The sequence below is a fragment of the Vanacampus margaritifer genome, chromosome 17, assembly GCF_051991255.1.
Source record: "Vanacampus margaritifer isolate UIUO_Vmar chromosome 17, RoL_Vmar_1.0, whole genome shotgun sequence".
NCBI lineage: Eukaryota > Metazoa > Chordata > Actinopteri > Syngnathiformes > Syngnathidae > Vanacampus > Vanacampus margaritifer.
Genome location: NC_135448.1, coordinates 3247748 through 3261918, shown reverse-complemented (window position 1 = coordinate 3261918; position 14171 = coordinate 3247748). Strand labels below are relative to the sequence as shown.

The following is a 14171-nucleotide window of genomic DNA, read 5'->3' as shown; positions in this document are numbered from 1 at the left end:
TGTATGTGCTAGCCGAACACTGCTGCTACAGTGGGCTACATGACAAGCTAATCTGAGACAGACTCGTTGTTAGACTGCTAGATAAAGGGCTGTCGGAATACACGCAGTTGGATTCAGAATTTACCTTTAATAAAACTGTCAGGATGGCACGCAAAGCGAGGAAGTAAAAAAGCAGCAAGTTTCACTGCGAGGTGGCACAGGCAAGTGATGCTAAGTCTGTGGATAGAGTCAGAGAGCTAAAAAACTAGTAAGCCTACTAAAAACAAACCCCAGCATGCAAATAAGCCACATAATGCTCAGAATAGCAAAAGAAAAGCTCAGTGTCATAAATGTGGCACTTATCCATCACATCCACCACAAGATTGTCCTGCGAATGAGAATAAATGTCACGCATGTGGGAAAAAGGGACACTACAGTCCTGTGTGCAGGACTCCTAAATCAGTGCATGAAGTCAAAGAGGAGGAGGTGGAGGATGCAATCTTCCTTGGCAGCATCACGGCGGATGGAGATCTCTGGTTGGTCAACATTGACATCAATGACAACAGTGTGCAGTTCAAAATCGATACTGGTCCTGATGTCACAGCCCTGCCACACACCGTTTTCCAGCAGGTATACAAAAACAATCCACCCATACTCTGAAAAGTGAGAAAGCCACTTCTAGGGCCAAGTAGGAGTCCTCTTCTCTTGATGTTGTGGGCGTCGCCAAACTGTTGCTGAGAAGAGGGGAGAAAGCCGAGATGGAGAATGTACATATTGTGCGTCATCTACACACAGCTTTGCTGGGTAGATCCGTGAGCTGTAAACTGGGGCTGGTTGCACAGTTGGACAGTGTCACTATAGAGACATTAAAGCAAACGTTCCCAAAAATATGCAGCGGACTTGAAGAATTGCGCCAGCCATATGAGATCAAGCTGAAACTAGGGGCTCAACCATTCTCACTGAAAACACTGAGGAGGATCCCATTGCCTTTGATGGAAAATGTCAAGCAGGAACTGTCCCACATGGTAGACCTTGGTGTGATATGCAGAATCGAGGAGCCGACAGAATGGTGTGCTGGTATTGCGGTGGTGCTCAAGAAGTCAGGTGCCGTTCGCATGTGTGTTGATCTCACCAAACTGAACGAATCAGTGTGTTGAGAGTTCATCTTGTCATCAGTGGAGGAAACACTAGGAATGCTGGCTGGAGCCAGAATTTTTAGCAAGTTGGATGCAAGTATGGGGTTTTGGCAAATTCCTCTGACAGAAGAGTCAGTGAAATTGACGACCTTCATCACTCCATTTGGGCGTTTCTACTTCAAGCGCCTTCCTTTCGGCATAACATCAGCTCCCGAACACTTCCATAACAGAATGGTGACAGAGGTCACAGAAGGACTTGAGGGAGTGGTGTGCCATATGGATGATGTGCTGGTTTGGGGTCGTACTCGGGAGAGCATGATGACGGCCTGCATGCAGTGCTGGAGAAGATCCAGAAGGCGGGCATCACCCTGAACATGGAGGAATGTGACCTGTCAAAGCATGAGGTGCGCTTTCTAGGTCATGTGGTCTCCGCCAGCGGCATCAGTCCAGATACATGCAAGACCTAGGCTGTGAAAAGGATGCAAGAACCAACAACAGTAAGTGAACTGAGATGCTTCCTCGGCATTGTAAACCAGCTGGGTAAATTTATCCCACAGTTGGCGGAAAGAGACAAACCCCTGCGTGATCTTCTATCGAAAAATAACTGTTGGATGTGGGGCATTGAACAGGCCAATGCTTTTCAAGATCTGAAGAATGCTCTGACATCGCAACCTGCGCTAATTATGTATGATGCTAACCGAGAATGCCAGTGGAGGCAAGTTGCCTACATGTCACGATCTCTCACTCCAACCGAGCAGAGATATGCACAAGTGGAGAAGGAGGCATTGCGACTGACCTGGGCTTGTGAGAGGTTCCGCAATTTCCTGATTTGGAAACACTTCGTTGGAGACGGATCACAAGTCTCTCATATTTCTTCTAGGGTCTGAGGCTCTGCTTTACCTCCGCGGATCCAACGCTTCAGAATGCGTCTGATGCGCTATTCCTACTCCATATCTCATGTGGCAGGGAAATGTCTGTGGACAGCAGATACATCGTCACGTGCGCCGGTCGAGAGAGATGAAACACCGGCTGAAAAAGAGCCATTTGAAGACACCAACATCTACGTGGATATGATTATGGAGAACCTGTCTGTGAGCACTTCTCTATCTGGCTGAACTACGAGACCAGCTGCAAAAAAAGTGTGTACGCACGTGTGATACAGCTGTGTGCAGAGGGATGGCCAATGCATTGCTGAACCCGCACTCAAGCTGAATTGGCCAGAATGAGCGCTTCTCACGGTCCAGGAAGGGCAGCTGCTGAAATGACAACAACTCGTTATCCCCTCAACAATGAGAAACAACTTCCTGGTCAAGCTGCACGAAGGCCATCAAGGGGTGGTCAAGTGTAGAGAGAAGGCAAAACAATCTGTTTGGTGGCCAGGGCTGAGCCAGCAGCTGAGCGAGGTGGTTCTTAACTGCCGGGTATGCTGTCAGGAGATACAGAACCACAGGGAGCTGCTGAAGCCAACACCATACCCAGGCCGACCTTGGAAAAAATATGGAGCAGATTTGTTCACGCTAGGAAGCAAGACCTACCTGCTAGTGGCGGACTATGCATCAAGGTATGTGGAAATTGCACTTCTAACTCCCACAAGGTCTAAGGATGTGATCCAGAACCTGAAGTAAATTTTTGCACACCATGGGATCTGTGAAGCACTCGTCACTGATAAAGGGTCGGAGTTCTCAGGAGCGGATTTTGCTGCCTTTGCTGAGTCCTATGGATTTCGTCATGTGACCAGCAGTCCAAAATACCCTCAGGGAAATGCTGAAGCTGAACGTGCAGTGCAGACCATGAAGGGGCTCCTGAAGAAGTCAGAAAATCCATACCTTGCTTTGCTCTACAAAATTGGTACAGTGGAGCTGTCATCGGGAGCCACACAACACCTCGTTCATATTTGGTGGAGGGACTTCACGACATAATCAGGCTAAGCAGAGCTGTGATAAAAAAACAATCCGGTTTGGTCTTAAATTTGTTCATCAGACTTTATAGAGGTTGAGAGACAGAAACAAAACAAAAAAGAGAAAAACAACAGAAATAGTTGTTGCAATATTTGAATGTAAATGTTGAAATTTCAGGGCTAGAGTGAAGATATATAGTACAAAGTGTTTTGTATTTTTGCAATTTCTTGTTCAAAGCTAAAGTTAAAATGTTGAGTGTCTGTTGAGTGTGCAAATGACACAGATAGGAGCAGACCTTCCAGACACAGGAGCAGAATAACCCCCTAAGGTCCTGCTGAATCATTGGTGGCCTACCCATTGATTCTAGAAAGGGGAGATGTGGTGTAACTGGTTTTGATAGAACTAGAGATATGTTGGTTCAACTCTGCCCTGCCACCTTTGAACTTATTCTTGTGGATGACCATCTGTTCCAGCTTCCTTTTCGCCGAGGCTCTCTCCAAAATCTTTTGGTCGATGGTGTTTGCTGTGACCAGACGATACACCACCACCGGTTTCGTTTGCCCGATGCGATGACAGCGGTCCTGGGCCTGCAGGTCTGCCTGGGGGTTCCAGTCACTGTCGAAAATAATGACAGTGTCAGCAGCTGTCAGGTTGATCCCAAGCCCTCCAGCTCTGGTGCTGAGCAAGAAAATGAAAACCTCTGGGTCTTTGGAAAACTTTGTCATATTTTCTTCTCTATCAGCATAGGACATGCTGCCATCCAATCTGCTGTACTGGAAGCCACGCAGATAGCAATAGTCCATTAGAATGTCCAAGATGGAGGTCATTTGACTGAAGATGAGTACCTTATGTCCTCTTTCCTTGAGTGCAGGCAGAAGCCGGTCAAGTATGAGAAATTTCCCAGAACACTGTACCAGCTGCTCATCAATCTTGAAATCTTGTGTGGCTGGATCCAGTGGGTATTCAACCAGGTAAGGATGGTTACAGCATCGTTTGAGCAGCATGAGAATATTCTGCATCTTTAGGTTGATCTGAGCATCCAGAGGGCAACGGATGTCCAGCACTGGGGAGGAGCTATGCGCCTGCTCTTTTTGGAGCTTTTCCAGATATTGCTCCAAGCCTGAAGGTGTATCATCCTCTGTTTCACCGTAGTTTACCATCTTTCGACTGCGACGCGTTGGTCTGCCATCCGGTGTCAAAATCACAGCTGCTTCAGTCTTATGCTGGCCAAGCACTTTTGCAATGGTCTTGTTCACCACAGCAGTGTAGAAGGTTTCTTGTTTGGCTGTCAGAGGGGCATAAACGATTATCTCCTTCTTTGGAGGAACCTCCAGAGTCACGTCAGTCTTCAGTCTCCTCAGCAAGAACGGAGTCAGAATCTGGTGCAACATGCTTAGGATGTTGCGTTCACGCTCCGCAGCCACCACACTTTCTGCCTCGCCGATTGTGTCAATGTCGAACCAAGACTCAAAGCTCTTAAGGTCATCAAAGACCTCAGGCAAGAGGAAATTCAGAAGAGACCAGAGCTCAGCCAAGTTGTTCTGTAGTGGAGTCCCGGTAAGCAGCAGCTTGTTGTCGGTGGGCAACATCTTCAACTCCTGCACTAGTCGACAGTTGAGGTTTTTGATTCTGTGGCCTTCGTCGACAATCAAGTACTTCCACTGACAGCGCTGAAGGTACTTTCGGTCAATCATGGCAATCTCAAATGAGGTGACGACGACGGGACACATATTGAGGGATCCCTGGGATTTGCGCATGTGTTTCAGCAGTTTGCCCCTCTCTTTTTGCGGGCCATGATAAAGCAGTACAGACACCTCTGGTGTGAAGCGCTTGAACTCATTGATCCAGTTGGGCAGAGTGGAGAGTGGCGCCACCACCAAGAACGGGCCCATGACTTTTTTTTCAAGCATCATGGCGATGTGTGCGATACACTGGATTGTCTTTCCAAGTCCCATCTCATCAGCGAGGATCCCGTTGATGCCATTCTCCCACAACATTCGAAGCCACTCGATGCCCTCGATCTGGTACCACCTCATGACCCCACCGGTGAAGAGCTGTGGTTGTTGAGCAGGAACTGCCTCTCCGTTCACCTTCCTGTCAGGGTCCAGCAGATGTTTGGCATTGTCTCGCACCGTCTCCGTCAAACGGTTCTTGATGTCTTGGTTGGTATCACTCATGTTCTCGATAATGTTGGCATCCAGCTTCTTCTCGGCTGGGGCCGCTTCCGCTTCCTCCACTTTCACTCTCTTAGCCTGTGACATGATTTCTTCTTTAGACATGACATCAGCAATTTTGTAGTCATCTTCTCTTGCTCTCTTCTTTTTATCTTTTCCAGGCCCAGTGCTGTTGGCACCTTTCTTGGCCTTCTTTTCAAGCTTTTCCATCTTGATTTTCTCCTCATTCTGTTGTTGCTCCATTTTGGTCAGCAGAAATTTGGAGTAGATGTTGCTCTTCTGGAGCAAATGTTGCAGTCTTTTGAAGCGGATTTCATGACTCTCTCTGTTCAACGACTGCTGAGCCTTGTCCATCATTTCCTTCTCTTTCTTTTCGCCTTCTGCCATCAGATGTTGCTCCACCTCCTCCATTTCTTTAGTGACAATTAGTTCAGAAGCCATATTCTCAGTTTTCACGCTGGCATCCTTAGCAGCTCCTGTCTCCATTGCTGTTCCCAGTGGCTCCTCAGACTCATCCGGTTTGGGGCAATGAGGGGAAACACTTCGAGGTTCTTGTTTAACATCGGCTTTAGTGTGTGCTCTGATGTTGTTGCTCACATGGCATCATTGCCACATCACTACCGAGGGCGAAAAATTACTTTGGATACCAATGATTGACAGAATATAAGTGGTGTTGCCAAAAGGTTTACCAACAATGAGGTTATTCAATATTCTAGGCACGGGAAGTACTAAATGTGAATACTTCTACGTCTCTCCGCGTTCATGAGTGAACCTAAAAGCTGCATTGATCTGGATGAACTGATGGAGCTGCTCCGCGCCAGGCGCACTGAGAAGGAGTTGAAATCATCAAGCGGGCAGGTGATCAGCAATAAAGACCTGGAGTTTTTATTGGACCGTAGTGACTTGCTGGACAAAGAAAAAAGGGGAACGAGGAAGGAGAAGGTTGGAGTCTTTCGAGTCATGGACAGCGCTCAGTCATCAGACATCGCCTTGACTTAAAAAGAGTATTGTCACTTCCATTACATTCCCTCAGAAGTCGACTGAAGCAATGCTCAGGCGACTTCCGACTGCTGTTGCGTTGAAGAGTTCAAGAAGACGCTGTTAAAATATGATCTACTGTTTGTAGGCTGTTTTATTGTTCAACTTTAATGTTGACTTGATTTGATTGTACTCTTGTTTTTACTTCCAACTGACACTTTTTTTTTTTTTACCTGGTGAACTTTATTCCTTCTGCCTCACTTTTTACTCAACTCATGCTGCAGTGCACTCTGAAAGCAAAGAATATTCACACACTCAATGCAGCATTTACACCTCAGGGCACCTGTGAAATCCACAACAGTCATATTTGCGTTAAAGGGTCGTGTGTTGACTGGCAAAATCAAGATTCCTCAAAGTTTTATAAAGATTATTTCTTATTTATGTGTTACTACTGTTTTCATTTGGAAGCCTTTTGGTGCCATCTGACTTGTAAAGTATGTTTAGTGAAAACGACCCATTTGTCATGTGACTTTTTTTTTCCAAAAATATTTTGACTGTACTTTCTTTTTCTCCAATAAAGTTGAACTTTGGTAAAAAAAAAAAAAAAAAAAAAAAAAAAAAGAACTAGAGATATGTACATGATGACTCCAGGGACAGAAAGGAATGCTGGGAAACAATAAAGGCACTCACGCTAAACGTCCAGTTGGACTCAACGCAAGTTGTTGGATAACACGATACCCTCAGCAGGCGTTTTTGCATTATTGTTACAGTCTTGGGACCGGTAGCCTGATTTGATCACGACACCTCCAGTTCATAGTGTGCAATGTGCAACGCCAACTAAACGCTAGCTTATGTGATTACAGCTAGACTACAGCTACAGTAATTCGCACAACTTCAATTGTTGTTTGTGCCAGAGAAAGCATCACTTGTGTGTTGTATTTAGTTTTTCTTTCATGCGAGACAGAGTAGCCAGTGCATTTCATGTCATATAAAGATTTAGCTATTTGCATTGTGAATGCCAGTGATGTCACAGTAGACTATATTTACATTGTTTACAAAATATGCACAGCTGTTTATATTATCATTTATGTGTATGCTTACATTATTTGAGTAATGTGCTATAGTTGCATTTGCATTTGTGGTGTATTTTTACGAATGTGACCGCTAGGTTGACTATGGAAGTTGAAAGGAGGAGAGTTCAGTCAAGAGATCGCCGATGCCAAGTTGCCATCTCAGACTCTTATTATGCAGCACTATACAAAGAGCTGTTAACCCACGCTATAGTCAAGCCAACACAAGGTAAAGAAATACAACATGGTGAAGTTCGTCTGCCGAGTGGGCAGAGGCAACGGCGCGAGTAAGTTCACACCGGACGAGCCCAAAGCTAACGTTCGCTAGCTAGAACAAGCATGGAATAGTTCAAACCGCCGTCTCCACTCATACTCACCGGCAATCTGTCTGAGGCATGGCGCAGCTGGGAACATAGGTTTCGGCTCCACATTCTTCTTAACACTGTCGACAAGGAGGTGCTAGAAGTGTATAACACACTCACACACTTACAGTGGAAGATGTCCTGACGGCGTTAGAAAATTACTGCAGCCTGCAGTATTGTAATTACGCTGAACAGGTACGTCACAGAATTACACCAGAAGAGCAAAGACTAAATTTGGACAACATGGGTATGATATGATCAGAGATAAGCTAGTGTTCAGTATAAATGACACGTGTCTGAAAGAGAGACTACTTCGAGATAGAGAGCTCACTCTGAACAAGGCCATTGAAACGTGCAGGTCAGCAGAGGCAAGGACGCAAATCCAGGCAAGCAACACCTGTTGTCCAAGATACTCCAGTGGATGTGTTGGGGAAAACACATGGACACACACGACCAAATCAAAAGAAGAACAAAAGTGCAACAAGCAGACAATCTGTACAAAGTGTGGCAACAACCGTTTGCCTAAAAAATGCCCAACTTTTTTTTTTTTTTCTTGGAGAGCTCAGTATTGTTCATTCGGTAATTTTACCAATTTGACATGTCATCATCATTGCTCTCCTTTTTTTTTTGTGTATGTGGGTGAATATGTGTATGTGCGTGCGTGCGTGCATTCATTAGTTCACCTAAAACCTATAAAAAATAAAAATCCCATACCGTTTCCCTCAACCGAACACAGGCCGTCAGGAAACCCGAGAAAGGACCAAAGAAAAGAAAGGAAAGTGAAATCCAGCACCGACCAGACACCACCCACCAGGCCACCAACCAGAGTCCTTCACCAACCCCAGAGACATCTAAATTTCAACAAATCAGGGAGACCTCAAGAGACCAAAGGAGAGACTGAGGAAAGGAAGGAAAGACAGATGAAGCGGAGTGAGATCCACAGACACCAGCCTCCACCGATTCAATGACCTGAGGAAGATTGTGTCTGAGTTTCGATAGATGCTGGTGTGGTGGATCTGGCATGCATGAAAATCTCCACCAAAGAGGGGAGCCGTCGACCCCCGCCAGGACAGAGCAAGCGCAACACCTCAGGGCCCCCCAGGCCGCGGCAGCGCCAAAGGACGACCCCCAGGCCCCGCAAGGGCCACCGGCCGGAGAGCAAACCCAGGAGCAGGAGCGCCACCCACTCCAACGCGGCCCGCGCCCCCTACCCAACGCAGCAGGACGGGGCACTGCAGGCCCGCCAGGAACCCCACCGGCCCACAACCCCGCTCCCCCCCGACTGGCGAACTCTACCCCTAGACCGTGAATGTGACCCCACCCAGTGTATATACAAGTGTGTGTGTGTGGTGCATTAAAATTGGGAGCAGGTGAACCGGAGCAGAGGGAAATGATATCCCCCCTGCTCCGATCCACCCGCCTCCCAGGCATGTCAGTGAGTGTATGTGGTGCATTAAAAAAAATAAATGGGGGGGGTGACACGGACAGGGGACCGCAGCACTGCTCTATACTGCGGTCTGCCCCAACCAATGCCCTGGAGTTGTAGGGTGAAGACGGTGTTTACACCCTACCCCACCCCACCCCCCAAAGTGTGTTATGTGCCCTATATGTCTATAAAAGTGTATTGTGCAAAACTAGTGTAGTGAGTTAAGAGGAGCGACCAGCGGGGCCCCCCCCCAACCGGGCGGGGGCGGGAGGCGCACTCGCCCACCAAACCCCCATCCACCCCACCGGGACCCCGGCGGGGCGATAGGGCTCGCCCCCCGCATACTGGGCCCGCCCGAGGTGCCAGGAGGTCCACCAGAGCGGGGCGGGCACAATACCAATACACCCACCCTCCCGGCCCCCGGAGCGCCGAGACCCGGGCCACGGATGGAGCCCCCGGCCCAGGGGAGGGGGAGGAAGGCGGACAGGGGAGGGGGACGGGACGGGGTAAGGAGACGACAAGAAGGGCAGGAGGCAGCGGCAGGGCCGCAGAGAGAGGGGGAGACTTTTTGAGCAACATGTCACAAGCGTGGAAAAACTAACCATTTCTCAAAAGTATGCAGAACTAATGTAGAAAAAACAATGCATGCAAAAAAACAAAGGATGTGAACATTGAGACTGAAATGGACAGTTTGTATATTGGCATGGTGTGCAGGGATAAAAATAAGATTAACAAGTGGAAAGAAAAGATCATAATAAAAGGTGTGCCTATCAACTGCAAGCTTGATACTGGTGCAGATGTAAGTGTGCTTCCCATGCGCATGTACCGAAAGTTGCCAGGTCCCATTCAACTACAGCCCACAAGGACGGTGCTAGTAGTTTTTGATGGTGCTCGCATACGCGCAGATGGGACTGTGATTCTTGAATGTAAAACCAACCAATGCAGTGCAACGCTTGAATATGTTGTATCGAGACAAGCAGATAAAGGAATCCTGGGTGGAAAAGCTTGTAAGGAGCTACAGTTGGTGAAGAGACCAACCACATACACATTGATCCAGGCGTCACACCTGTCATTCATGCATGCAGAAATAAATAATATAATGCATCCACGAAAAAAGAGACTTGTGGACAAAGAAGTGATAACTCCAATCAATGAGCCCACTGATTGGGTGAACAAACTCGTCGCTACGCAGAAAAAGAATGATACACTAAGGGTGTGTTTGGACCCTTGTGACTTGAATCAAGCAGTCAAACGCCAGCACTACTCCATTCTCACACCTGAAGATGTCCGCAGCAAATTAGCAGGTAAATCAATCTTCACCATTTTGGATGAAAATGATGCATAATGGTAGGTCAAACGAGACGAACCATCATCAAAGCTCTGTACCTTCAACACGCCATGGGGCCGGTACCGCTTTCCTCCGACTACCATTTGGAATTAAATCCGCCAGTGAAGTGTTTCAGCAGAATAAACTGTGAGACATTTGGGGACATTCCTGGTGTTTTTATTATTGCTGATGACATGATCATTGCAGCAGAATCTGAGGTGAGCATGATGAGATCTTACAAAATGTCATGGAAAGAGCAAAAGCTGCAAATGTGAAATTTAACAAGGACAAGATTCAATTCAAAGTGGACACATATATGGGACAAATCATCACAGCAGCAGGTCAGAAAGCTGATGACACCAAGATCAAAGCTATTGTTGACATGCCCACCCCAGAGGACAAGCAAAGTCTCCAGCGCTTACTAGGCATCACAAAGTTCTTAGCGCAGTATATATCAAATGAAGCATTGCTTACTGCACCGCTAAGACAGCTACTCAAGAAAGACACTGTGTGGCAATGGCAGCCACACCACAGTGAGGCGCTGTACTCACTTAAAACTGCCCTCACACAAGCACCTGTCCTGAGGTTCTTTAATCACAAGAAACCACTATCGCTACAGGCTGACTCACAGACACTGAAAAAAGGTACGCACGGATAGAAAAAAGTTGCTAACTATCGTGTTTGCCACCAAAAGGTTGCAGTATGTGTATGGAAGACCAGTGACAGTCCAATCTGATCACAAGCCTCTAGAAGTGATTATGCGCAAGCTGCTCTGCAAAGCACCAGCAAGACTACAAGGGATGCTTCTCCAGCTACAGAAGTATGATCTTGTTATACATACACACATTTTGGTTGACTACCTCACAAAGTACCCCGAAGTGCTAAATCTTCCGGATAAAACAGCGTACTTTGTGATTCAAAAGATGAAATCCGTCTTCACAAGACATGGGATTCCCAAAGAGATAGTGAGTGATCATGTCCAATTCGCCAGCTACGAGATTAAATCATTTACAATTTCATGGAAAATCAAACTCACATTCTCAAGTCCAGGTTTTCCCTTTTCCCTTTTCCAATGGAATGGCTGAGCGAGCTATAAAAACTGTCAAACACGCACTGAAAAAAACAATACAGACTGGAATAGATCCACATCTAGTGCTGCTGTCTTTGAGAAATACTCCAGTTACAGGACTGAACATGTCACCGGCACAAATGTTGGTGGGAAGAGTTTTGCGCAGCACACTGCCATGTTCTAGTGCTGTGCTCAAACAATCCACCCCACCAAACATCTCCATCAAGATAAGAGCCATGCAGTTTTGCCAGAAACAACACTTTGACCAGCGTGCAAAGCAACTACCAGTGTTGATTCCAGGTAACACGGTGCACATGCAAACACAGCTCGGCTGGGAACCAGCAATTGTTGTCCAGAAGACAGGAACCTCGCTCCTACAACATGCAGACTCCAGCAGGAGTGAGGCTTAGGAGGAACCGGAGGCATCTGAGGAAGATACATACTGTTCAAAGATACATCAGTTGATGAACAGTCTGACTCAGAGGATCAAGTGGAACCACCACAAGGGCAACCACCTATTGATCCTCCATCTACAATGGACAACACACCAACCTGTTACACACGCAGTGGTCGTGCAGTCGGGCGCCCTGCTAGGTACAGGGATAACTAAGTGGATGTTTTGAATTTATAGGTCCATGACACATTTGTTCATGTTGTGTTTAGTATGTTGTCATAAAAATAAAAAAAAGAGTGTAAATAGGAATTAGTTAAAATTGTATTTGCACGCAACTTGAAATACATTTGAATTCATACTCGGCATGGTTTGTGTTAAGAATAGTAATACTAATGTTTGGGTGATAGATTTTCATACATTTAGCATTGCAAAGAATATTTGGCATTTAAAAAAAAAAAGAAGGTCAAAAGGCACTTTTGTTGGAAAAGAGGGATGTGGTGTATTGTTACTAATGCGACCACTAGGTGGCGCCTTGGTATGTTATTGAATATGGAAGTTGATAGCAGGAGAGTTCAGTAAAGAGAGCCGATGCCAAGTTGCCGTCTCAGCAAAAGAGCTGTTAACCCACGCTATAGTCAAGCCAACACAAGGTGAAGAAATACAACATATTTTAAGTTTTACAGGGAAAAAAAAACAAGAAGAGATTGGAGACAATATAAAACAAGTAAACTTTACACCATTTCCATTGTTTGCTATTGTTCGCTATGGACAGACTACTATCATTGAATTTGAATGTGTTCTCTGTATCGCACCGTTTTGAATTATAATCTTACATTAGTTTCAAACAAAGACTCAGCAGTCATTACTATTTCATCTGAGTGCTTCACATTGATGCGGGGAGGACAAGACATTTGAGTAAATAGACGTAATTATGAGAGAATTTACATCTACCCATTCGAGTTATGTTGAAAAAAAAATCATACAAGATTAGCTCCATTCACGTCAGGATAAATGCTCGATTTGTAAAATTCTTCTAGACCTGGTAATGTATCAAATCAAATTGCATTCTTCTCCACACTTGGGTAGAATCCACTTTGTCTTTAATGACTTTATTTTAACATCACGGTAATCGCTGAATCACATCACTGTATAAACGTGTCCTCGTGTATGTGTACCACAAAGTCTCACACCACTGGTATCAAGAAATGAACATCTGGCCCTGAATCTGCCAAAAGTAAGGAAGGGTATTGCGTGGACAGTAAGTGTCTTCACTGCTTATGATATATGGACAGTCCACATAGCTTGTACATTTGATTACTTAAATTCAACATGACCAAACATTGGTTGTACCTTTGGATCATACACAACACCATCATAAAATGAGCCCATCCGTAGGGCATCCCGCATAGATAGTGATTGACATACATGACACAGCAGCAGGCTCCAGTAATATCTGCTGTCTGGTGCGTGGTCCTGAGAATCCTGGACATTGAGAGCGGAGGGTTGCTCTATACAGGTTACATATATTTAAAAAAAAAAAAAAAAAAAAAAAGGACCAACAAAATGAAAATTTAACTCAACAAATGACACAAATCAGTTGTTTTTTTCTCTTCTATATAGACTTCAAAACTTTCTTGTAAAATATGTCTTAGTAAAAAAGTCATTAAAATTACATTTCAAAATGACTTATGTTTTATAAATGTCAGGTTTAAACGTGTACACTTAATGGCAGTAAGAAAGAGATGATTTTAAAAGGCCAAAATAAAAAGTAGATAAATGAAACAATACTATTGAATGGATGTTCATAAAGTCTATCTACAATTACTGGAGAATCTCAGTTGTCTGCGTATGGCGGCGCAGGCGGCCCACAGACAGACTTATAAATAAAAAAAAACACTATACAATTATACACAAGCCTGACATAAATGGACACAGCAGTGCTTGTTGTACACTGCTACTTAAATGTCTTCACTTTTTTCATTTGCGTTGACTATCTGATCTGTTCATCATGTATATACGCTCATGCCTCTACTGTATGTTGCAACAGTAACAGGAAAAAGCGTATGTGCATGATTATTATTTTTTCGCCGGAAGCCCTACCTCCTCCGTGGCATATACCTCATATTTTATCCATTCTCAGTTTTCATTTTTCTTTTTAATTGCCTTGCTCCATTTTCTTTCTTCATTTAAACTTCACACAATTCCTGTTTATTATCCAAACAGGACGAGGAAACTATGCTTCTTAATGAAATAACATGTAATTTATTCTATACCTCTGACCAGAGAGCAGTGGAGATGAAGGAAACGAAGGTATGACTTAACACTCTCTATTTAGGTCCCTGAAACAGAGTAGATCAG

The 14171-nt window shown here is 45.2% G+C and overlaps 1 protein-coding gene and 1 pseudogene across 5 annotated transcripts in view; one reads left to right on the top strand and one right to left on the bottom strand.

Moving 5' to 3' along the window:
• Positions 1–14171, top strand: part of thrb (thyroid hormone receptor beta) — a 63204-nt gene that overhangs the window by 23156 nt on the left and 25877 nt on the right. For 4 of the 5 annotated variants that reach the window (XM_077547875.1, XM_077547874.1, XM_077547876.1 and 1 more), the window contains one exon: positions 14037–14123. In XM_077547875.1, coding sequence (XP_077404001.1) covers positions 14037–14123 — 87 coding nt within the window. The remainder of the gene's footprint in view (positions 1–14036; positions 14124–14171) is intronic. The other variant, XM_077547873.1, reaches the window with a different exon arrangement.
• Positions 3364–5905, bottom strand: LOC144037095 (lymphoid-specific helicase pseudogene; annotated as a pseudogene).